Source organism: Osmerus mordax, chromosome 26 (assembly GCF_038355195.1).
Source record: "Osmerus mordax isolate fOsmMor3 chromosome 26, fOsmMor3.pri, whole genome shotgun sequence".
In the NCBI taxonomy this organism is placed as follows: Eukaryota; Metazoa; Chordata; class Actinopteri; order Osmeriformes; family Osmeridae; genus Osmerus; species Osmerus mordax.
In genome coordinates this window covers 10,446,389-10,473,395 of record NC_090075.1, presented here as the reverse complement: position 1 = coordinate 10,473,395, position 27,007 = coordinate 10,446,389, and the positions used below count along the sequence as shown (strand labels likewise).

Below are 27,007 nucleotides of genomic sequence, written 5' to 3'. Positions count from 1 at the left end.
CACTTGCTGCGTGATCAGTGTGTGTACGTCTGTGTTGAACATGATGTGTGAGAGACAGAATGTGTGTGCTCCTGTCTGTTTTGTACATGATGTGTGTGAAAGAAACAGTGTGTGTGTGTGTGTCTACATCTATGCATGTGTATGTTTTGTACATGTAGTGTGAGAGACAGAATTTGTGTCCATTTGTTTCTTTCACGTTCTTGAACACGTGCGTACGCATGTTTGCATGCATGTCAGTGATGGCGAGTACCTGACTCAAAATTTAGCCCCTCAAGTTGAGTGTTCGATAAGAAGCCTTAAAACCTCACGTTGAATCAAATCCCCCCCCCCCCCCCTCAGCCGGTCTCCTAATTGATTTCCTTGCATCTCCCTGCATCTCTTTCAAAATGGACTCCCTTGCTCATACCTCACCTCAACCTTTAAACCCTGATTCGTTTGTCCATCTCTCTCTTTTTCTCTCCCACCTGCGGTTCTGTATGTGTTTGCGTGCCGAATGGCTGATGTGTAGGTTCTGGACATTGTACGTACCAACGTGCGCTGTGCGCTGCAGAGGATCTGGAAAGAGCCGGACGTGGAGAGTTTACACCTGTACCGTCTCTTCAACCGCGTCTTCAACAGGCTACTGTGGAGTCACGGCCAAGGCCTGTGGAACTGCTTTTCCAACACTGGGTAGGGTTACCAGCGTACCGTACCACTCTCTCCAGCACTCATGGGTTTGACACAGGAGAGACCAGTTTATGGAATTGAATGTGGCAGAGAAGTCAGCCCTCACAAACAGATGGAAATCCTAGGTACATATTTTCAATTCAAATAAACTTTATTCAACCCCGAGGGACAATTCCTGGATGCCGGCACAATAAGGACACACAAATTGACATATATGACAGTACAGGATAGACAGTGGCCACATGGCAGAGACAGTACAGTACACCATACATGACAGTGGCAGTGACCGTGTATCAGACATAATGAATCAATGAGAGTCTTAAAGAGCGAGAGAGTGTTGGCTGGCACTCTGGGAGCAGGGATGGTGGATGCTGAGACTGGGTCAGACCAGTAGATGTGGAGATCCATTTACATTTAGTCATTTAGCAGACGCTCTTATCCAGAGCGACTTACAGTAAGTACAGGGACATTCCCCCCGAGGCAAGTAGGGTGAAGTGCCTTGCCCAAGGATACAACGTCATTTTGCATGACCGGGAATCGAACTGGCAACCTTCAGATTACTAGCCCGCTTCCCTCACCGCTCAGCCACCTGACGCCCCATCCCAGGCGAGAGAGAAAGAAGGGGGGGAGAGTGGAATTTGCAGACCCCCTTCCAGAGGGAAGCCATTTGAAGGCCCCGTGTATAACATGGGTGGAGTCCTGGGGGATGGAGTGGGCTTTCGGGAGCGTTAGTTCATCATGCAGTGAGGAGGACGTCGTGTCTTGTTTTGGATAGTGAGAGAGAAGAACCAGCAAATGAATGAAAAGGTTATTATGCTTTCAATGCATTCTTTTGCTGATTCTACTCTCTCACTATTGGCCTTTCAAAGGCATTTGGTGACATGTGTGATGGTTGATGTATGGAAGTACGGCAAACCAAAGGTGTCCTCCTATTGGCTGGCGAAGTTGGATATTGAATGAAAGACTGGTGAGTCTTTTTTGGTGAGTGACATTTCTACTTGCCCAGAGTCGGTTTAGGGGCAGAATGTTGTTAATTTTTCTCAATTTGCAAAATTATACTTTGACATAGTTCAACTGTAATAAAGGGAAGTCAGCAAATAATTGTTATGAGTGCAATTTCAGTACAATTCTGAATTATTCAGAACATTCAACCTTTTACCTTTGCCATTTCAATTTTGGTGACAATCCTGTAGATTTAACAGACATATTCACTTTGACCTTACTAACAAAAGTATTTTTGTTTTTGTTTTAGTCCACTTCTTCTTTAATGTGGTAACATTAGAGATATGTTTTAAATAAAAATATAAATATAAATCTGTTTGAGCTTGAGACCATGTTGAAGTTTGAGTACAATAGTACCCACTGGTCTTAAACATCTGTCTTACACAATAACATTCTTTTTTATTTATTAGATAGCAGGCTATTGCAGGGAGGCCCACAGGTTAACAGTAAATCATATGTGTTATTCATTTAAACAGTGCTATTCATTTATTAATACTTTTGGTCACCATTCTTAAAACTTAAATCATTACTACGCAACTCCACATTAATAAAAGCACCATTGGTTTTTAATGTACCAAGCATCCATAGACCTAAATTAATATACGAATGTGATTGTTCTTACTAGCTATCTCTCATAGAAAATGAACTGTCATTGACAAGATATACTGTGTACAAAGAAATTCTACACTAATTTTAGGAATGTCTGCTCTTGGCAGACAGGGGCATTGAGAGTGTTATTTGGTTTGTGTAGGCAAAAAAACCCATAAAAGACAAAGCTACTGTTCAATAATTAGGTTAGAATTCTTTATTAAATTTGTTTGACTTAAGGCTGCCCTTTTTATCGACTCCCTCGAACTAAATCCCTTATTAGCAAGTAATGTTATTGAAAAACCTGTCTTCCAACTGAATTGTTGTTCCAATAGTAGAATGCAGTATAGCATTGACAAAGTGTGGTGAAAGCACTGATGAAGTATCCTTCTTTCCCAGAACTCTATACTACAGAAAAGTGACAAGCAATATATCTTATTGACCACCACTCTCTCCTATACCTGATTGATTAACAGTTGAAGTATTTGCTTGTTGATATGCCTCAGGGAAATGACACAGACCGTCTGCTCTTCTCATCCTTCTGAGAGCTCCAAGGATGAAAGCAACATGTGTTTCTCTGTTCACATAATAAGGCCATAGATCTTGTTGTTTATGATGGCTTTTTAGAACTGGGGGTGTGAGGCAGAGGGGAGGACAGAGAAGCGGGGAAGGGCTAAAGTAGATCCTGTATTTGTCTCTTCCCTACTTCTGTTTTTATGAAATCCTTTGATATCTCTCAACTTTTTTTTCTACTCATTCTTGAGCCAGCGGTAAGTGACCTTTTATAGATCGACTCATTCCCCTCGATCGTGTCCCTATAGAAATTAGGCATTCACACGGAGGCTCGCATACACACATGCAGATTGTAATATGACGACCTAATTATATAATTTTCAGGCAGCCAGCTGTGATGCCACTAGCTTCTCATTTCATGTCAAATCTCTGTACTTGCCTGGGTGTCTCACCCTTACGGGGGCCTTTTTATAGACATCACTGATGCTACATACAAATAGTTATTGTCATACAATTGGTATGCATAACTGTAAAGAAAGATGAAGAAATAAAGGGTCAGATAGTCAGGGGAGAGTGAACCTAACAACGTGTTTGTAGAAGAGGGGGAACGAGAGCTCGGGGAACGAGTTGCGAGCACCTGAGCAAAGAGGTGGGGGGGGGGATTAGCCATACTCACCACTGCCCCCCTTGAGTGGCTCGCCACATGCTGGTTCCGTCTGATCAGGACATGCCACCCCCCTCATCCCCAACCCACGCCATCGCGCTGGCCGCAGCCTACGAGATCAACGCCACAGGGGGTCGGCAGCCATGCGGCGAGAGACGGCGCCTACTTCTCCCTTTCCCGGCTAAGATCAGCGCCGGTAAACGTACACCCCTCCACCCCTCCCGTTTGATATTTTATCTGGCCGACACGGCTGTGACTATTGTGGGAGCATTGAACGGAGCTTTGATAGGAGACTTAGAGAGTGGGGAAGAGAATAAGAAATACGTTTGTGAACCCTTTTCTGAAGCCCCCCCAAGAACTGAGAACGGCAAGACATCAAACAGGCCCTTGGTTCTCTTTCAGCTGTGAGCCTCTCACAGTCAGGGGGATGTCCACTGTTGTAAAGAGGGTTAAATGTACAGGATTTGTTTTATCCTCCTCTTCATGTCTTTGTCTTTGTGTGTGTGTGTATGTGCGTGCCTTGTGTGTCTGTGCGACTGTCTCCATGGGTGTGAGCAACCGCGTTCCTATGTGTGGGGCTGTGCCTGTGTGTGTGTATGTGTGTGTGCACGCCTGCCTCTCGCAGGTCTTCGTGGGAGACCATCTTCAGTAAGAGCAGTGAGGTGGTGACCCCCCAGCAGCTGCAGTGCTGTAAGAGGCTGGTGCAGCTCTGCCGACACTGTTTACTGGTCGTCTACAAGTTTGTTTCAGAGTCCAGGGGCTCCCTCACAGGCCTGAGTCCCGAATGGGACGACACCAGGTGAGGCCACACAAAGCGTGCAAGTCCATGTAAAGTGACACACACAAATGGCACACACATGCATAAACTCTCATTTGACACCATCCGGGTTATCAAGTTCTCCGGAACCTTGCATGCTTCTTTTATATATTTTTTTTAATCTCATCCTTCCAGGTACCTAACCCTTAAAATCAGACCTGTGCTATTTTTACATCCCTCCAAGGAGTCGACGGTTGTTTTTGAGCGAGTGAACTTTGAAAGCTCGTGGGAAAGGAGGGTAGGGGGTGGCGGGGGTTGGCAGAAGGGGGGGTGGGTTGGTGCTGTTAACAGAAAATAATGACCCTCAGTTTAGTGTGCAGGTTAGTGAAGCCCTCCCGAGGCTAGCTTAATTCAATTAGAACCCAGATGAGCCTAGCCACAAATGACCTTAGGAGGACCTCTTTGTGGAGCAAAGCTTTGGTTGATTCATAACCCAATGCACAGCTAACAAGGCTATCGTTTTGCACCGTTAGAAACTTTAGTAATGTAGACCTACTTTTTTCCTTTACACACAAGGGACTTTTTAAAAGGATGCAACGTGTTGTTTTGTCTTGGAATAAACCTACACCTCTTCCAATGATACAAGGGTTGAGGGGTGGGTAGCTGGAGATAGCAATATTTCAGGTAGAGATAGAGATGTAGTATAATCTGATTGAATCCAGTCGTCAACATGAATTAATTTGATATATAGTACCCTGGTACGCAGTTGCCCTTGAAAATGGATGTGGGTGTGGTTCAGTTTCTGTCCATTAAGCGTGCATTGGTCTGTCTCTCTGTGCGTGTTTGTGTGCTTGTGTGTGGTCATATGTGTGGACTGTGACGAAGCTCTCCATTGGCTGCTGGAGCAGCTTCTTGCCATGGCCCCACCTCTGCTGCTTCTTCCTGCTCCGCCTACTCGCCCCTTGATGCAGGTTTTTGCTTCCTTTCACTGGCCCCTCCCACTTTCCCATCCACCCTCTCTCGACTTCACCCACCCCCCTCATCCCTCTGCTCCCGGCTGCACACCAGCACTACAGCTTTGTCCCAACAGCCTACCACGGTCTTCTCTTCATTCTCTCAGTGACTCTCAGCATAGCAACTGGTATAGAATTGATTGGTTGGTGCATAGATGCGTATCAAGCATATCAGTTTCATACATTTATTTCGTACAGATGAGTATATCAGGGAAAGGAGACAAGGGAAAGGAGACGTAATGAGACTGTTGGGCAACAGCCTTGTATCATGAGGGAAACCTAACTGCCTGAACATTTCACAGCCAGTAACTTCACCTTCTTCCCTGTCACTGACACAAAATGGCTCCCTTAGCAGCCGGTCGCTCCCTTTTGCAGCATTGAGCTATCTCTGCCTCAGCTCGTCAAACAAGCAGGGAATGTCCCCATTGCCTCTACCCACCCACTCCTCAGAGGAGAGGCTATTATGGTTAATTTGCCATTAGCCTGCATATGTTTTGTCTCGATGGGGGAATTATGTCTGTGTATGACAAGAGCACCATCTTGCACCTGTCACCTCTGTCTACACAAAAATCGACTCGCCCACGTCCAATTGTGCTCTCTGGCTGACCCCACTCACTGCTCTGCCCCTGAACCCACCTCTGGTCTGCACTTCTAAACTTCCTACACACTCTTTCCTTTTTCTCTCTCTGCAGGCTTTGCACACACTGGAGAGGGCGAGTGAGAAGAGCCTGGGGTTTCTATTAAGCACACATACTGAACCCACTCCCGCAAGTACTGCAATCCGTTAACTTAGTTGAGGTGTGTCAGCAGTCACTCAGGCTTTGGTTTAGCCAAGCTTAGTTCTAACTACACCATGACAACCATATGACTGACTGTCTCCGTAGAATTTTGTTTAAGTCTAATGACATCCTTGAAGGCTCTTCCAGGAAATAACGCGAAACTTTTCTGACCTTGTTTATTAAGTTGTCGGCGGCGTAATAGCGTAGCGTACTAATCAGGGTTAATTGAGGTGTAGTCGCTGACTTGGTCGACAGTAACCTTCAAACCCCTCCCCGTGCAGCGTGGCATCTGATTGCGTCAGTTTGCTAACAACCTCTCGCGGTCTCTGGCGGCGTTGTTAGCGTCCTTCGCGTGCCTCGCTAATTCGCCGTGGCAGCTGCGTCTCTGGCGGAGACCTTGAGAAGCGCGCGTCCGTCAGAGGATGGAGGCGCACGGGGGTGAGTTTTGCATGTAATGAGTGGTGCGTCTCATCCCCCATTGATGGATTGGACTGAAGTAGGGCTTCGGCACAAGCAAGCACCTTCTCTTGGGTTTCAAGCAGGCAGGTCGTTCCAAGAATTCCTGTATGATCAAACGCGGAAGAGCTAGATGATTTTACACACGGCCAATTAAGCATACCCCGCAGAGGGAAGGAGCGGGGGAAGGAAAAAGAGAGAGAGAGAGGACTTGGACGTGAGGAACTCTTTTCACGTGTTATATACCATGAACAGTGTTTTCAAAGTGAATACCTGAGCACAAAGAATTTACAGTTGCCATATATTTGACTTTAATTCCTCCCATGACGGGAGGAAATACACTGCCCTGAAAGCCTGATCCCTCAGAATAACTATGCAGTTTCCAATAATGGAAAAAAATAAGAATGGTTAAATATGGGCAAGATGCTGTAACTCACAAATAAAGGTAATAAGAAACCCAGAGGGAAGGAATCAGGTGACACAGACTTGAGTCGAAATGTCACTCATGAAAACAAAGCATTGTAATTTTGCAAGCAGTGCGACGGATATTAGAAGCTACCGGGGAAATAACTCTGTCCTCTGCTCAGCTGCTTGGCCTTACACAGTGGCTGAGTGATACAAAAGCCTGTGAGTGGACTGTGAGAAAAAAAAGATGTGCTTGACAAGTACCTACGGCCCACTTGGGCACTTTCAAGGACATTCTTCTTGAACTAAATGAAGTTAATTTGAATCCCTCCAACTCTCCTGGGTCGGGCTCTGTTGCTGCAGATGCCCCTGGCTCCAGCGGAAGGCTTTTTTTGGTCGGCTTTAAGAGCTAATTTGTCCAGGAGCTATTTTACAGGAAAAGCCTGTCACACTGAACCCTGTTATCTGCTAGCTAACAGAAGATTTTATTTCACACTCTGTAATTCATACAGATACTGGACGTTTTGTGAATTTGTCGTTAGAAATCAAGAACTCTCTGTCAGTTTAGCCTATTGGGCTTCTTTTTTTATACCATGAAAAGTGTTTTTGTGGCGGTTTGCGTTACAGCTAAAGATTTTGAATAGGGTCATGGTCAGTAACAATTTTTCACTAGAGAAGGCTTTATATTAGGAAAGTAATTGTTTAAAACTACTCACAGCACTTTCATTAATGTAAAAACCTATTGCATGCTGATCATGAACCCTGGATTTGATGCCCCGTCTCACAGTATGTAGGTCAGCTGCCCACCCTAATACAATGAACCCATCTCACCATATGCAAGATTTAATGATCGAACTGAGCATTGTCTGACCAGTCTCGATCTTGTTACTGAGGAGCAGATGTATTCAAGTTGCTCTAGAGACTCCACCAGGCTCCTCACTCCTCCTCATCCTACCCATCTCATTCTCACATAGTGGAACTCTGTTAGAGAGGTCTGGCTCTCTACGGCAGACCAAGTCATACGTAATCAGACAGAGCCTAGCGCTGGCGCTTTAGTTGTGGAAGAAGAAAAATAATGGGCAGCAAGTACTGTATAGGCTGGGTGGTGTTGTAATCCTCTAAAGTAGGGATTCTCTGCGGTGGTGAGCAGGAAGGGTAGAGGTTAATACGCCTTGATCTCTTGATGGTGACCTTTGTCTAATCCGATCATTATGCCCTCCCTCCGATCCCTCCCCCTCCATCCTCCTCTCTTACCCGTCTGTCCAGGTATCTGCTGCCAGTGACCTCCCAGTTCGTAATGAAGTGGCCTTCGTCCAGCTTCGGTCGAGTGTCCTCGGCAGCCATGCCCCGCTCGCGTAGCCTCTTCACCACCAGGATGGGGCAGTTCTGAGGTGGTCACGCGTCTTGGACCGCACCTGACCCCTTACACCTCCTCCCCCCCCCCCCCGCGCGCCACCACCTACCATCCAACCAGCAGCCAACCAAGCACCACCCTCAACCCAGATCCCTGCCGAGGTGAGAGGGCTGAACTTTGGACTCTGGACTTTGACCAAGGCCCTGGGGGCAGCCGAGCAAGACCAGAGCATATGGGGGAGATTAACAGCCGCGTCGAACTCCAGTCCAGTTTGGCTTTGACAAGCCCACTTTATCCCAGACAGTCCTGGCCCAGCCCAGCCCAGCCCAGCTCAGTCCAGCCATCCTACTTTACCCATGATTTGGGCCCCGCTCCTATCAGTGTCAGACAGTAGGTCAGTTCCACTTGTAGGTTGACCTGCTGGCTCCTGATTTTCTTATTCCTCTCTATCTTTTCCCCTGTGACCTGTTTTTCTCTCTTTCCTCTCTCTGCTTCTCTACATCTCTTTTAACCCCATCCCCTTGTACCTGCTATTGTATACCTGATCACTAAACAGTTACATGTCATGGTACTGTAAAGGGGAAGAAACAAAATACTTTACTCAACCAGGATTGTTAAAATTTATTTTGTAAGATATTCCATGAATGCAGTGAATGCAGTCCGCCGAATGCAGATGGAATGAGATTAACAAACTATCCCTTCTTCGAGAAAAAAAAAAAAAAAAAAAAAAAACGTAACAAAGCTCATTTTTGCTGGTTATGGCAAATGCTAAATATTTTTGGTGCTGTCGGTTATTTATTTATTTATTTATGTATTTAACTTATTTCAGATGCTTTATTTTTTTGGTCAACAACCACTCTGTTTAAATAAATTTAGCCCAATGTGCAGAGAAGTGCCGAGAAAAGCTTACTTAAATAAACATTTGCTGACTTTTTTTTGTGTTGAACATGAGCACACATAGATACCCGTGGATACTCAAACTTTAACCTAAAGCCACCCAAAAATGTCACCCCTGGTGAATTTGTTGACTTTCACATAAAAAGGTAATTGAAATTAGGCCAGGCAGTTTAGAAGGTAAGATAGTTTTGCATGCTTAGATTATAGTCCCTCACCCAGAAACAGTTTATAGACAACTGAATACAGGAAATACTTGAATTTTGTGTTATTGTGTCATAGTTTTTTTTTTGTACTTTTAATTTTTTTTAATAGATACACTCACACAAGTCTGAAGTCTTAATTACATGTTTTGTATCATAAAACACATGGCTTGTACAGCAAATGATTGATGGTGAGTGTTTACCTGAGGTGGAGGTTGAAGATAACGTGGTTGAAATGTAACCCAGTTGTAGCATACCGCACTGCTAACTGCAGGGCTTTACCTCTCAGACATCGAACTATCGCACAGTGTTTTAGCAGCTGTGGTTTATTTCCCCAACGCCAGCCCTGCACATCCAAGTGCCAGTGAGAGAACAGCTATGTGCCAAGACTCCAGCATATCCACTAATGTCTTCAACTGGTCCTTTAATTAAGGTGCAAATGTGATCAAGTATGGTAGATCCTCGATAAGTAGGTATTTCAATGTTAAATAGGGAGAGACAGTCAGTGTTACGATGTTTTAGGATAGACTGGGCTCGCATGTAATTTATTGGTTAAAGTTTTCGAGGTGATAGTTTACATATAACTATGATACAGTAAACCAATTCCAATAATACAACTGATTTAATAGCTAAAAATGCTGTGCTAAAATGCTGATGTACTGTTCCCTATACTGATCATCATTTCACAATGCCAAATCTCTTATTTTGCCAGAATTTATTTGCATTAGTTCAGAGTAATATATATTTTTTTTCTTCATTTGAGGTAGGGATCTTTGTTTCCATAGCAATAAAATCCTTAAAATTAAGTTATATTTCACTCTCTTATTTTTCTCTTGTTGTTGTATATTGCTTAACTAGTTCCTAGGTGAACTTCTGTCCCAATGAAAGACCACACAAATAAAGTGCAGGAATGTGGCTGTTAGAGGTGTGGACACAGAAGTCTTGGCAGCATGGTTGGGGGAGGCAAACCTAACATAGAGTTGTGGACAGGTGACAGTTACCTCAAGACAAGCTGGTACTCACCTCGAGAATGTGACGTGTGTGCGGCACTATGACAGCCGTGCCTTGTCTTGTCCTGACCTGAGAGGCCCTGAAGTACGTAGGTGGACATGTCCTTCATCCACACGTGAACACACACTGTTACACACACATTCTCAGACACACCTGGTTTGTGTCCTGCTTCCTCTGGACTGATGCAGCAGCCAAACTGACCCCCATGTATCTAATCTCTTCCTTTCTCTCTCTCTCTCTCTCTCTCTCTCTCTCTCTCTCTCTCTCTCTCTCTCTCTCTCTCTCTCTCTCTCTCTCTCTCTCTCTCTCTCTCTCTCTCTCTCTCGCTCCATCTTCCTCTCCCTCCGTTTCTCCCTCTCTCTCTCGATCTCTTTGTTGGGAAGAAAGGTGAAGGGTAAAACATTGAGTCCCTCCAGCATCGGTCATGGCCTCCGCACAAGAAACGAGCAAACAGTGACAGCCCAGTGTTTCCGACCCTTTGCGCTGTCCAAAAATATCCCCCTGTGCTACATCGCTGGACCATTCTGTCCTGACCTTTCCCACCCCTACTCCATCCCTCCACTGTCCCCAGTCCAGGCAGCATTGCAGCGCTGTCCATTTTTTTGTGTCCCTTCAAGTCCCCGTGGATGACCCAGTTCTAGAGCCTTTAAGCCCCCTCTTCTCTCCCTGGCCATGTGCTCGGGTGAAAATAGGGTTTGGAAGCAGCATGAGAGGTGAATGGTTCAGATGTGATAAAGCGCAACTGTCTTAACCAAAGTGAAAAGGCTGAAAAAGGCAGCCGTTCAGAAAATTCGGACATGGTCCTAATCCACTCTAAACTAAGGAGAATGGGATACACGATTGGGATCATACTGACATTTGCGATATGGCAGTCAAATGGAAGAGGCTTCCAATAGATGTACTGCAGAGTAAAATACCTTTTAAATGTTGTTTTTATGTGGTACAGCTCAAGACAGATTGAATGATGTCCATCTACACATTGAACACTACAGTATAGTAGTCACATAGTCAAATGTGGTCAAACATGTATTATCACAGAAAATAACTTCAAATGGACTTTTGTGTGTGTGTGCACAATTTTGTAGGATTTTCCCGAATGTTTGTGATCTAAAATCAGTTTGTGTTCCCATAGCTCATTAAATGTGTGTTTTTTAGGTTTTTGGGGTTATATTCCTGTGGGTGTTTCTGCATGACTGTGTGTGTCTACGGGTAACCAAATCTGAGATGTACCGTGTCTCTCTCTGCAAGGGAACCTGACTACGACTGACAGATACCAACAAAACACACACACAAGCACATCACCTCACCAGTGATAACAATATCCCCCACCCACCAATCTTTTTTTTTTCTCCCAACAGCCCTCCTGTCTTCCTCCTCAGTGTGCTGCTCAGCTAATTCAAGGTGATTTTGGCATATTCATCTCAAAGGTCATTCCTTTCACTGTTTTCCCCCATGTGTACAAAAGGCAACATTCATCAACAAACCAATTAAGGAACGACGGTGCATACTGTAATGAAAAGGACTCCTGTGATCTGGAATGTGTGTTTTCGGTTCCATCTCCTGCTTCCCTATTACCACCAACCCCCCACCCTCCCCCCCACAAACACCTCCTCACAATGCTATATACTGTATCCACCCCGGCAGACTCAATCATAGCCGTATTAGTTATTATCCCTCAGATTAGTCTGACCGTCTCTTTAAAAGCCTTGTTATAATTGAAGTTATTCCGTAGGTTTTCTTATTCCTCAAGCTGCTAATTTGGATCTGTGTTCGCTCCAACCAGTCGGCATCTGTCTGAGAGGCGGGGGCACTCTCTCCCTACACCCTGAGTCCATCTCTAAATGAGATGAACAAGTACACTTATTTTTCCTAACCAAAGAGGTGACATCAAACCTGAGCCCACAGTCTCAGCTCCACAGATGGAGGACTATCAAAGCCACCTGAAGAGTGAGTCTGGGGAGTAGAGTATAGGCCTGGTCATGATGACAAAAATGTAATGGAGCTCTATATGAAAGTGTGTCTGGAGTAACACTCTCTTGCTAACAAGTTGTAGAAAGAGGTGAGAGGAAATTCCACTTCTGGTGTCTGGATTATCACTTCTGAGGAAGACTCAATCTCTATCCCCCGCCATCTTTTCGTTCTCCCAGCTCTCCATCTCCAATACTCTCTCACACTCTTTTCCCGCAGAGCCTCTTTTCTCAGATTCACTTTCTCTCTTTCTCGTATTTCTCACACACTTTTACATTGCTCTCTCTCTCTCACTCTTTTGTTCATTTCATCTCTTGAGAGAGAGAGAGAGAGAGAGAAAGAAAGGGAAGGGAAGGGGCGAGCAAGAGAAAGCAAGAGAGAGTGAGAGAGAGACGGAATGATAGAGGGGTGAGAGAGAAAGAGAAGGCAATGGTGTTGAGAGCCAAACAGCTGCCCAGGGACTCCATGTCCTCTTCCTGGTTGATGCCTCAGGGGGAGGGATTGAGACATACGGGTGGATATTATCAATATATCCCCTCTAGCCACACTGCAAGACATGAGACGGGGCAACGCTGCCTATTAGTCCACCGCTGAGCAGGGGGACGAAGGGAGCAGCTGTTGGATGGTTTCTCTGCCAGCCAGCCACCCTCCCTTCTTCCCTCCCTCCTTCTCTCGATTTTCTCTCAAGTCCCTCCTTTCCAACCTGCTTTCTTGAGTCTTTCTTTCACTGGCCTTATTTCTTTTCGGCGTCTCTCCGTCACTCTCTGTCACTGCTGCTGTCAATCTCTTTCTCCTTCCCACCTTCGTTCCCCTTTTTCTCACCTGTCTGTCACTCCATCCCTCTTTCTCTGTTCTCACGTTTCTTTCTGTCTGCTATCCTCACTCCCTCCTTTCTCCCCTGCATACCGCCATCACTCTCACACACTCCCCACCAAACCCATTCCTCTCCCTTTATCCCTCCCCCGCTTACTGGAGTGTCGAGGAACGCAGCTATGTTCAGTCAGTGGACATCAACCTCAGTTGTTTGGAGCGTTGGTATCTAAGTGTTTTCCTGCCTTGACCCATAGACTGACTCTGAAGGAAGCTCTTCTGAATAGACCATAAACATTTTACAAATTCAATTTCTGATTTTTGACCCATTCCCTCTTTCACGACCGCTTTCTCTTTCTCATTCTCTTTTGTCTGTTTTTAAACCCAAGGCTGTCTGTGTGTGTCTCTGTCTGTTGCCTGGCTGTCCATTTATCCATCTGTCCATCTGTCTGCTTGTTTGTCTGTGATGAGTATGACAGCATACTAATCCCCAACCATTAAATATCAGCTGCATTTATTTTAGGATCAACCTATCATTCCCTTCCTGTCTGTGCTTGGTGTTGGCCAGTCTGAGTGTTTCTCTCCATCCCAGCACACATGTCCTCCACTCAGCTCCTTTCAAATTTGACCTGGCTGGAGTACAGAACCAGGGATGTGGGTTAATCTGAGCTCAGAAGCTTTCACTCTAGAAGGCTTTGTAAGATCTCGCTTATCTTGACAAACACTCGTCAAAGTTTGTTCTTCTGAAGATCTGGATTGCATCAACAGGTGTGGACTTATCAATGACCTCATCCACTCCAACTGGGAGCAGAGAATCTTTAAAATGTTGACCCCAGTGAACTCTACTTCAGCACAAAATACTCTCTTTGAGTCTGAGTTGCCTCATTCTCCCATTATTTCTGTGGCTCCACTGCAAGTGGCTGTCTGTCATCAATGGGGCTTAGTCTGTTGAACAGTTTATCTGAACAATACGATGGACAGCGGTTACTACTTGCCATGATCTGTCTGAAGTCTTAAGGCTCTTTTTTAGGGATCAACTGAAAGAAATGTTCTTGCTGTTGGTCATCTTGATGTAGATATTTATTATTTGGTTCATATTTTGTTGCATATTTATAGTCTGAAGAGCACTGACCTCAAAAATACAGAAATATGTATGCTTCACTTGGTTTACACAAATGCAAACAATTATTGGCATTCCTTTTCCAAATTTTGAGAGAGCAGTAAATGTTATAAATTGCTGTAGCTAGGCTGTCTTTGCAAGGATCTAGAATTGTTTGGATTTCAGTCTGTTACTCACAAATGTTCCAAGTTAGACATAGATCAAGATTTTCCTTTTTATATGTAATAACTTCAAATGTATAATTTTGTTTAAGTGTGTGTGTATGTGTGTTTTGTATGAGTGGGGGAAGAGAAAGGGGCTGAGATTGTTTTGTGTCTTCATAAGTGAAGCAAAGCCAGTGAAAGCTAGTGTTTGTGATGCACTAGATGTGTGGTAATTTTGCATGAAATCACTTTAGTAAATATAGCTGTTATCTTCCTGCCATTATGATTCAGAAGACAGTCTTTTGAAGCTTTCATCTTGTTGCCGACAGGCCTTAGGAAGCATACATACTGCTCAAGGTCCTTCATAGCTTCTGTGAACTTTTCTTCACTTTTTCGTCAGGTTGTAAGCAGATCATGCTGTTGCTAGGCTGAAAGGAAGAATTAAAAAAACCTTACATGATAGGACAGGTCAGACACTGTTCCTAGTACTTATAATGCCTCAGGGGAGCTGTAGAATCAATTTGAAAGTTGGATAATCTAACAGAAGTCAATTAGCCTGGGGACTTAATATGACTCACTTGTTACTGTATCCTCAAAGGCTTTTAGAAGACCCTAGCAACTCCAGTTTCAATAATTACCGTAATGTTCATCCTCCCCCTCCAACTTAAACTAATTGGCATCTTTTCTTGACACTATCTGAGCATCTTCCAGATCAGGCGAGGCTGTATCCTTGAATTAAACATGGAGTGTGTTGGCTGTGTTATTGCAATAATGATTAACTTGGTCTTCTTTCAATCAGAGATTTTTTGTGAGAGTGTGTTTTGTGTAAGTTCCAATTAGACGAGTGATAATATCCACATAACAATTAGTATTATATTGTAAGACAATATTCTTCATTCATACATTGTAGTTAGTTATTAGTTTATTAGTTAGTTTGTATTAGTTATTGCTTATAACTATGTTATATGATATATGTTCTATTCATCTTTGACTTTGATTCCTTGGACACCCAAATGTATGACATCCTAAACATACACACACCAATAAGCCATGAAAAGTGCTTATAGATTATTTACCAAGCATAAATAAATGGTTTTCAACATGCTTCATAAAGTTTAATACATGTTTCAATCTAGTCCATAGATGAAAGAGCAGATGCCCTATAGTAATGTTCATCAAGAATGAAATAAAATCAAGAATTGTGAAACAATCATTTGGAAATGTTTTAAACTCTGTTGAACAACTGAGAGGGCTGGGGAAATATTCTAGGCCTCAGTCAGCTTCTCAAGTCTGATGCAATTCTATATTCTTGTCCCACTTATGCCTGCTCTGCTTTCACCCACACGTTTAACGTCACTGTTGTGCACAGGTCTCTGACTCTCTGTTTGGGTCTGTTTTAGTGATTGAACTTGCTGAATTACCCCCGGAGAAGTGGGCACCAGGCCAGTTCTGGAAGAGTACCAGAACAATTGCCTTGAGCTATTGGCTCCTATTGACTCTAGGTGATGATTGTATTTGACAACCTGTCACACTGAGATAAATAACAGGATTAATGCCCTATTTCTGTTTCTCCTTTCCACATCCACATATATTTGCACTAGTTATTGGTTAGATTCCGCTGTACTCTCTGAGCCATCTCCTGGCTTTCAACGTAGACTTTGTGGTGGCGTATCATCAGAGAGTATGTGATAAGAAGGTTTTCAAGTTGAAAACACTGAAAACTTCAAATGGTGTACAGATGAGTGCGGCAGAGGTGAAGAGGAAGGGGGGGGAAAAGAGGAAGGAAACTATATCAACTGAGCTTTAAAATGCCAGACTCTTCTAAAAAAGTATTTTTCCTTTTGCTTGGTAGTTATTTCAATTGCTGCACACACTGACTTGAGAAGTCAGATGATCTGAAACGTTTTATGTCACGGTGACGGAAGGGAAGAGAAAACTTGCCTTGAACTGAGGCTACCATTATTAAGTCTCATCCCATAATGTTTAATTGATCATATCCTTCCTTCTTGCTCTAAGAAAAATCCTTTCAGGGGACAAATACTCCTAAGTGGAGAGACAGAGAGGAGAGACACATTCACCCACCGACAAACACACGCATGCACACACACACATCATGGCTGACTAATATTCAACATGCCGACTACACTGAGTACGAAACCCGTGGGAGTGTTATGCTTAGACCGAGCCATCAAACAGAAACCCCCTGTCTGTGTCTGTGCCTTAACCCCCCTGCCACTCACACACACACACACACACACACACACACACACTCACTCCCGTCCGTGTGTCTGAGCTCTTCATTCCCTAAGAGAGCTTTAGTCTGTCTGTATCTGAGGAGAATGGGAAAGCTGCAGACGGTCAGCCGTTCACCAGACCGGGGGTAGGACTAAATCAAGGCTTTGCTCAGACACAACAGAGACAGAGTTAGGGAGAGGTGAGCGGCAGAACGGCAGCCCCTTTCCCCTGTCTGGAAGAAAGTATTATTATCTCTCCCCATCCAGAATGGCTCTCTCTCCCAACAGTGTGGGAGCAACATATAGCATGTTGTAAACCAGTTTTGATCTCTCTCTCTCAATCCAATTCAATAATGCTTTGTTGGCATGAATGAGTGAGTATAAGATTGAACAAATATATGAACTATGATACACTTACATTTGTAAAAATAAATAATAATAATAATAACAACAACAATAGTTATAATAATCTCTTAATCAAATTTTCTTCTGTTGTGCACTGTCGTGATTGTATCATGACTAATACAAAGTGTCGATCTGATGTAACAGCACTGCTTCCTGATTTTGACCTTTGTGTCTGTCTTGACTAACTATTTCTCTGGATAGAAAAGTTATGAACATATCATTTAATTCATCTGTTTAAATAAGACATATTTAGAAATTCTTTAAAAAAGTACAAAGAAGTTCCATAATTCCTAGAAAAACACCAAGGTGAAGGACGTTGACTATTGTTTCTATGTGTGTACAGTATATGACTTTTGGCTGGACATTAAATCCTTTTTGTGTAAGTATGGGTTTCTGTGCATGCGCGTGTGTGTAGATGTGCGTACTTTACATGCATGCATGTGTGTAAGCAAGCATACATCTTTGCTAGAGAGGCTCACCTACTCAGATTACTCAAAGTAACAGAGCTTGAGCAGCCCAAGGGGTTGGTAAAAATAGCCCCGAAGCTGATTAGGAGAGAGGCGACAGGGGTTTTTTAAAACTCCTGATTACGGCACCTGTAAGGCCTCCTTAAGTAGACCCTCTCAAGTGCACAGCTGCTAACATCTGCCAAAGCTGTTCACCGTGCCAGCAAACTTCTCCCGTAGATTCTCCAGGGGCAAAGAGAGGGAAATCAGGATGCAAGAGGACACCGTTTAAACGGTACATCTTCTCACCCCCCCCCCCCCTGCCCCCCATCCTAAAACTATCTGTGTCTATTCTGTAAGCGCTGGTTATTTTTTTTATGTATTCCTTAGCATCCTGATTAGGTCTTCCTCGTTATGTTAGTATGTGTGGCATGCCTGTGGTTGCCCTCGATTTGAAAGTTTGTGGAAACTGGTCTGAAGTTTGCCACAGTCCCTGTCCAAAGCCATCTGTTATATATGCTTTTCCAAGTAACATAAACGCAAGGGAAATCCAACTGCATGCATCGGTTTCAAATGACTGGAATTCATTTGTTTCCAAACTTATGCTTTATAATCTGCACTTTAAAAACATGGGAAGGTTATTTTTGGCTCATAACGCAAACCCAGTGTGGTCCTTTGCATTCGAGGTGAAATGAGATGGGATGAGTCCAGATGTCTTTGAGAATGTCTGTGTGGCAAAGGCTTTAACATCACATACTTCTGCTGCTGCCAGTGTTCGGTTTAAGAGCTAATGTGGGCCTCTGAATCGCCCACTCCTTGTCAAAGTGCTGCAATGAATCCCCAGTCTGCCCTGACCCCAGTCCACTGTTGTTGGGCCACCTACAAGGCCATTGAAACAAACTAGCTCTCCCATAGAGAGAGAGATTGAACAAACCCTAACCCACTTCAAGTTCAAGTTGGAGAAAAAACCTGGTTCTGTAAAGTCAGAGACTTGTACATGTACCAACTGCAGCTGCGTGTTCTCAAATGATCTCTTTCCCTCCTGTCTCATCTTTGCTGTGAGACCCTCTGGAGAGTGTCTCGCCTACACTTTGTTTTCACATGGCGCAGCATCTGGGCCTTGCAGTATATGTGCATTTCAGTTTCATTTTTAGGACGAGAATGGAAGCTCGCTGGTACTGTATTCTTTGCTTTTTGCAAGGTATAAAATGAGAGCTGGTAGGCAACCTCTCTCTTTTCATCCTCTCTCGCTCTCACCTCACCTTGTTCTCGCCCCTCTCTCCCTGTCGCTGTCTCTCTTTTTCCTATCCCTGTCCTTCTCTCACTTTCTGTCTCTCTCTGACGAGCCATTGGACATGCTTGAGGAAACATGGCATATTTCCTTGCATCCGCCAACAGCGAGGGCCAGTTCAGCACTCGAAGTGGGCCCGCGACACACCGCACTGCCATGCGGCTGACCATCCAATCAAACAGATGGTCCCATATTGTGGCCAGGCGTTCTTGTGGTCACCTGAGCAGCATGGGGCCAGTTCCCCTTCTCTGGGTCTTCCTGCCTAGCCAGAGGGTCCTGAGAAGGGTCAATGTGACCCACTGTGCTAGTGGGAACCATACAGAGATATTTATTATTTCATTAAAGCCATGCTTTGGCTCCTAAGAGCACAGGGCCACCAACATCTCTTGGAGGATGAGAAATAGTTCACAAGGTGACCCATCTGAACTGCTGAAGCTCAAGCACAGGGGCTGGGTGTATGTGTACACAAGTGTTTGTGTGTGGATGTGTTTTTTTAGCTGGCTTGAAAGGTCCCCAGAAGAGCTCAACTGCCACGTGTTTAGTTGGTATGACAAATTCAGGAGAGCACACTCATTGCAGCACCAGCCTTTGATACACACACACACACACACAAAAAAACGTTCCCTACCCACACACAACACCTCACACTTACGAAGACAGCTGTGCACTTTTAGAAAGGATGTTTACTGTTCGTCAACCAGCCGGCTTTTAGGTAATTGCATCATTTGTTTGATGCTGCTCGACAGGCAGGGACAACCACTAAACTGCCCCCGTCTGCAAAGGACACTATGTTATTACCTCAAGACAGCCCCCCCCCCCCCCCCCCCCCCCCCCCCCCCCTTTTGGGGGTTTTGGGAACATTTGGTGTTGGGCCGGTAGGCTTACTTTGTTATAGGAGCCTCGTGAAAATAAGGTTTGAATTATTAAGGGACATATTTGCACAGTCTGGGCAATATCAGTGGCTTCCCTGCAGCCAAGCTTAGGTTCACCAGGGAGACAGAGAGTGCCCAAGAAGATAGACCAACAGGTAGGGCCTAACTTCATTAGGCTGACAACAGGTAATAAAACCAGCTCTAGTGAGATTACATCCGCCCAATGTTTTACTGTATGTGCATCTAATCACTCATCTCTGTCGCTACACCTAGACACAAAACCTAACCTGATGTTTGTTGTCGAGTGTTGAATATCAATGAGAATCAGAATCAGAATTCGGTTTATTCGTAATGTATGTTATACAAACACATAATTTACTGTGGCAGGGAGGTGCAAAACACTAAACATATAAAAATCTTAAATTAAGTAAAAGTACAAAAGTTTAACTATTTCTAAGAACTATACAATCTAACAATTTAAATATAAAATAAAATCTATATAAAATAAGAATAAGAATGAGCAGCATGAGTGGTCAACATAGTGCAATCAGGTACTGAGATAAGGTAGCTTATGCATAGTGTAATTGCCATTAGATGGATTTATAATAGTTAAATAAATGAATGAATGTCAGTAGGAGTCCTTGGCCTTGTTGAAGAGGCCAGTAGCAGATGGAAAGAAACTGTTCTTATGGCGTGAGGTTTTGGTCCTGATGGACCGCAGCCTTCTGCCAGAGGGGAGTAGCTGGAACAGGGAGTGGCCAATTGTTGGTTATGCAACTAAACCTAAAGAAAATCAAGGCCTGTTGGTGGTTTGACTTCTGGTTTTCATGTTGTCGTGATGACACAGACGTATGCCAACTCGATATTAAGGCAAGACGGATCGGGGCTTATGTTAACCCACAGATCTGGTAGCATATGGGCCGTTCAGGGACCGAATAGATCCCGTCGGAGTACCCGTGAAACAGTTGTTCGCGGTTGAGTGAGATGAATGGGTTGACAGGCATGATGAATGGCTCTGATTGGTGATGACAGCATTTGAGTGACATGTTACAGGTGTGGGCCCCCCTCTTCTGCTCCTCCTGCAACCCACCTTCCCCCTTGAGAAAGCAGGCAAAAAAGCCACTCTCTTCAGCACCACTGTACCCTCTCGTCCAGCCTGAATGAAATACCCTGCCTCGCGTGTTTGGAATACTTAGGACCTTTGAACCTGATAATAAACACTGGACAACCAAGTCCATGACGTTTTTTTGACAGTAGTCCCTATCTGAAATCCCCTGGACTTATCTGCTCGTTTGGTGTCTCAAAGGTTTGACCGAGCCAAAGAGATGGTTAAGCTGTCACCCGTGAGAGTAAACACATAACTGGCTCCCCAGCGCCAGACTACCAGTTGGTGACACTGTTGAAAATAAAAAAATATCAAAGGCCTCTAAAACAGCTGCTAATAGGTTTAGAGTTACAAAATAACTTTACACATATACCAGGCAACGGAAATATGACAGAAAGTGGCCGCCCACTGAATACCTGTAGTGCAGAATGAAAATACCCATGTTCATACACAGACAGTACTGAAATCCAACTATATTTCTTAAATTGAAATCTTCTTAGCATTATTGATGTTCAATAAATAAATATATGTTTAAGAACTTAATTAGTATCTCACATAATCGACACAAAGACTTTAAATCGAGGGCATGGCAAATAATATTTAATAAAACAATAAACAACACATTGAATATTTCAATTGAAGTTTAAATAACTGTTTTATCTTGCATATGATTCCAATGTTATTCGCTTTTCTCTTTCAACATAAAATTGTGGACTCAGATCAATGGACTTTGTCTTTCTCTCTTGCGCGCACACACAACACACACACAATGAATAGCTGTCAGAGGCGGAAGAGAGGTCTAGGGACTCCAATGGATGGATGAAGGGAATCATGGAACGAGGCTAAAGCTTTTTTTCTGCCCCCTCCACTGACATTGCCTTCTCCACAGACTCTACCTTTAGCTCTGTGAGCTGAAATGAAAGGCAGTATTCAAGCTGGAATCCTGTTTGCTAAACGGACTTGACAACCTCTGATATTGCATCCTCCACCCCAACCCCCCAAAAGACATACGCAGCTCTTTTCAGTTGCCCTGAAAGGCACGGGGAGTCTGCCTTGGAGTCTCTCTCTCAGACCTCCTCACCCGGACAGCATCATCTGTGAGGTACAGTAGCATCCGCGGCAACACGCTGTGGCCCCAAGGTTGTTGTGGATGAGGCCCAGAAACTACAAGCAGCTAGCGCTTTAACATCGCACATTTATAAAGACAGTGAGACAGTGAATAATATATTGGGGAATTCCTCCTATACATGAGAGTAGATAAAACTTGCAGAAACTAGGACGCTCGAAATTGGAAAATAACCCCACCCAACTCAGAAAGGGGATTTATTCGCCATGAAAGTTTGCACAGACAAGGAATTTGCTTTGGCAGGAAGGTGCATACAGTAAACATATACCTAAAATTTAAATATGTGGACTAACTATACTAAGGGTACATAAACTCAGCCCAAAGACATGATTTGAGGTCACCTTGAATACGGGATCAACAACTAACTAACACCCCCCCCCCCCCCCCCCCCCACCCGAATAACCCCAACTCAACCCAAACCCCACACCCACCCCTCAACTCTTACGTACTCAGGGAGGCATGAGGCATGAACGTATGTCCAACCACGCCATTTGAGCTGGTGAAATCGGCTGTCATGTGTCTGACAAGTTTCCTTCACAAAGGGAATCAAATCTGTATGCGTCACAGCAGCCAAGAGACCCTGTCAGATGCTAATGCCATAGCCACGGTGCAGGTTGCCCTCCCCGACTATTTTTATTTTCATCAGCCCAGGGATGGAGGTGGGTGCAGGAGGGGTGATGTAGTACTGGAGGAGGCCAGGTGGTGGTGGTCTCAGCACTACCTTCATAAATCATGCTCTCGCTCCCTCTCTTCTTCTCCTTTCCTCTTGTTATTCATTAAAGCCTCTACGAATAATAAGTCCCCAAGAAACAGGAGGAACATGTGATGAAGCTATACTTAATAATGTATACAGCCCTCTCCCCCCACCCTCTCTTTTTTTCCTGCTTATCCCCCCTTTCTCTTCAGCCCCAAAAAGCTGCAGTGCTTCACCAAGCCCTACTCTCAGAGTCTTCCCATGCCCTCAGTGGTGAATGGGGTAAACACACATTAACATATTTATACTTTGCTTCCCAAATGGTGATAACACACAGATGTAAATGTGTTTCAATTGAAGCCTAGAGCACACAAACTTCTTTCACACCCCATTTCGGCTCTGTAATAATGCCACTTAATGTGTTGAAGGGGAGGACAGTCAGGACTAGTTGTGTGACACCCCGACATACATATGCCGGAAGAACACCTTTCTAATTCTGCGAGTTAGCACATGAGACAATAAACACAGGAAGATTGGGTCAGAGTACATGAATCTGAGGAGATGCCCGATTTCGTGGAGGAGATCACGATGTCACGGCTTTTTGTGACATCCTCTGATGTTTCTGTGCTTGAGAACGCTGCCTGATTGAGATTGTCATTTCATTTTACATCTCTGGCAGGATGAACATAGTATACAGTCTCATGCGTACGCAGATATGCAAATCACAAGTGCTGCATTGATTTATACCACTAAAAAATAAAAATGACTTCACTGTTTATATCGACAGCAGTTTGTGATATACATTGAGGGCATCACATGAATATCATAATTATTTAAAAGACCTTAATAATTCTTGCATTTATCAAATTGTCTTAAGAAATTAGTTGTGAAAATTAGTTTGGGTAATATTAAATCTAACTTAACTTTATTGGGTCAAATGTGATTCCAAAGTATTTTCACTATTTGGGTACAGATCTCTGTAAGTAAGTTCCTTTTTTAGTAGAGAAAAAAAAAAATCTCGAGACTAAATCATTTATTTATGAAATTTACTGTATCCACATGCCTCCCTCATAAGTGACAAATGTGAATCGGAGAAAGTACTCATGTAAATAAGCAACACTAGAGGATGTTTTCTTAGAGACAGACACAGCTATACACATCGTAATAACACAACGCTAGCATCACATTTGGGTAGGTAGAATACTCTACCTTACCAAGGTTTTGGAAAAATTCTAGAAATGCCCAAAAAATCCAACATAAAGAAAACAAATTCAAAGGATCCTGTCTCCATTCAGCACAGAGCTAATGTCTGATTGGATGGTTCTTTATGACACTCAGCTTTGATGGGTGGAATCATGGCCCAGTTTATATGCCTCCTACTTTCATTCGCTATAGTAGACGAAATAAACCTCAAACACCACAGTACACTACGGCCATTATTTATATGTTAAGAACAATCCAGCTAAATTGTCTAAAGATATTGCGTAATAATTTTTATTTCTTACTGAGTTACATTTAGATTTTCTCCTTGCCATCCATGCAGGAATGCAAATTCAATTATTCAGTGGTTTATGAAACGTAATATATATATAAAAATTCAAGCTAGAGGCACAAACAAGAATATCTTATCAAATAAGTGGGTTTAGCAGTTCTCTGGAGCATCACTTGACCATCTCTTCATCTTTTTCTCTCTCGCACAAACAGTATGTATGCTCTCTCTCTCTCTCTCTCCATTTTCTTGTTTTTCCTTCCCACCCTCATGCAGTCATGCTTACTCTCCTCTCTCTCTCTCTCTCTCTCTCTCTCTCTCTCTCTCTCTCTCTCTCTCTCTCTCTCTCTCTCTCTCTCTCTTCTCTGTCTCTATCACAGAGACACACACACACAAAGAAACTCCTTGGCTCTGAAGTAATGCTCTCATTACTGCAGTGGGATTGTTTCCCCACTGATTGTGAGGACACAGTAGTCTGTTGTTGATGAAGTCTTTATTTCCATCAGGCCAACTAATTAATTTGTACTCTATCCTTCACGTTACCCTTTCATAATAGCCTGATACCTCTCGAAACAGCGAGACAAACACGCACAGAAATATTTCCATATGAGTGCGACACTGGAGTATCACGTATCAAACAAAGCATGCTTGATACAATAAAAACCTTTTTTATTGTTTTGTTAAGGTAATAGAAGAGCATTTTCTTTATCTGAGTTTGAAATACAAATGAGAAAAAGACAAAAAAACAAATGAAAAGTGGGGTAAGAAAATCCTGCCCACTTATTCAACATGTTACTTTTTATATTGTACATGTATTTCGTCCGACGAGGCATGTAGGATTGTATTAGTTAATTCAAATACTGCCTTACAACCTATACAGGCCCCTTGCATTCAACAACATCGAAAAAAAAGCCTACTTATTTGCTATTGTATATGGGGCCATGCACAACCTTGCCACTCAAACAACCCAGGGTTGTTTGAGTGCTTATGCTTATGTTTATGCTTTTGAAATAATTCAGTAAAATAACTGCAAACATTATTCACAAAGAATCAGAGTGTCTATGGGTCTGCAATACTCTGGTTTGACATGTTTAATTTCTCGATATCTCTCTCTCTCTCTCTCTCTCTCTCTCTCTCTCTCTCTCTCTCTCTCTCTCTCTCTCTCTCTCTCTCTCTCTCTCTCTCTCTCTCTCTCTCTCTCTCTCTCTCTCTCTCTCTCTCTCTCTCTCTCTCTCTATTGTAGAGCACAAAACAGACATGAGACCGATGTCGCCATGGAGTTTTCAAACAGAGGCCCTCTAATCCAGTGCAATTTTTTTTCCATTGGATATGAGATGGGGGCAGTGGCACACAAGTTTAGATTTTAGGGGCGTTTTTTTTAAAATAGGTAACATGCTTACATACCCAATTTTGCATGATGTTGTATATTTCAACAAAGGTTGAAGTAAAAAAAAAAAAATCTCCATGCAATATTATAAAGGGTAAATGTACAAAAGTAGATTACAGTTTTTCTCGATTGCTAACACACAAAAATGGTATGTGTAAGCCATCCCCACAAAACCATTTTGCCAAATCCCAGCAGAAAGACCATGTACCCCAATCTTTAAACACAAATTACCCTTTTTGACACATTTCTCAGGTTCATTCACACTTCTTTGCAAAAGTCTAAACACACCTCTTACTTTAAGACACAATTATCACCATTATGTCATTCAGAAAACACTGCCATTTGATAAGTAAACCCAAAACAGCGCAATTCAAACACCCTTACCAACCAAGTATCCATGTGTAAGCACTAACAAGCAAATATACTCAACAAGCAATCAGGGGTTTGGAATGAATACAAAGGTAAGCTCACCTGTACTTTGAAATCATGGATGAAAATATCAGAAGAAAAGGAAGAATTGTCCAAATGAGAGGAGGTGGACAAGGGAGATGAAGAGGCAGAGGAAGAGGAAGAAGAACAACAATCTCAAATGAGATCCATGCCACACTATGACAGAAATCCCTATGATGATTTGTTTATTTCCTTGTTTTCTTAGCCTTTGTTCCCCAAATTACAATTTACAGCAATACATTTGTGTTGTTGACTAACAGTACTACTATTTGTATACTGTGACTACTACAGTAACAAGAGCTCAAAATGCAATTGCTGTATAATAGAAAATAAACAGCCTGTAAGAAGGACAATTGCAGTAATTGTGAGTTTTTTATGATTTACATCATGTCAAACTCATGAGGTGGAACATATCTAAAATTCAGGGACACGTTATAGTCAATGGTTCTTGAAAACCTTTTTATAATAGTGTTTTCAATTCCTCCCAGCAGTGTCTAAAGGGTATTCAGAAGGTTGAATTTATTTGAGGGCTTTGTGTGTATTTTGAATGCAAAGTTAGGTTTATACGACAGATAATATGGTTTTGACTACAGTGTTTGATTTTGGGTCAAAAGTCAAGGGTTTGGCCAAAACAGTGTAAGTATGAAGATGTGTGTTTAGAGTTTGGAGAAAACACAGTACACATTCAAGAAATGTGTCTTAGCAATTGAGAAAAACTGTAATAGCCATTGCATTGAAATGATTTCACCGGGTAAGGATAACGCACAAAATTGTTCAAATCACAAGAAATTCAATAAGAATGAAAATACTGTACGAATGTACTGTTCAAACAAGCACACTGGTAGCAACAGCAGGTACTTAATATACATAGGCCTAGTTGACAATTCTGTGTAAATATGTAATTGTCATAATTCAACACACTTAACAAATAATAATTAACAAACATCAAAATCAGAATGACTAATTTAACACATCATCATGTTTCTTTCTTGTAAATAAATACATTACAGTTATCTGTGTACAATGAATATCTGCATCTTCAACATTGACTGGTAAATGTGTACAGTGTAAACATAAAACATCTATTCATACTAAGCAACAGTCCAGCTATAGGGCCACGTCAGTGAAGTTCCATTAGCACACTTAGCTATTCGACTGGACA

General features: G+C 43.1%; 1 protein-coding gene across 1 annotated transcript in view; it reads left to right on the top strand.

The window, feature by feature from the left end:
* Positions 1 to 10,100, top strand: part of ttll7 (tubulin tyrosine ligase-like family, member 7) — a 47,683-nt gene extending 37,583 nt beyond the window's left edge. The window contains exons 18-20 of the mRNA XM_067229747.1: positions 509 to 669; positions 4,059 to 4,232; positions 8,110 to 10,100. Coding sequence (XP_067085848.1) covers positions 509 to 669; positions 4,059 to 4,232; positions 8,110 to 8,233 — 459 coding nt within the window. The 3' untranslated portion in view covers positions 8,234 to 10,100. The remainder of the gene's footprint in view (positions 1 to 508; positions 670 to 4,058; positions 4,233 to 8,109) is intronic.
* Positions 10,101 to 27,007: the final 16,907 nt, after the last annotated feature.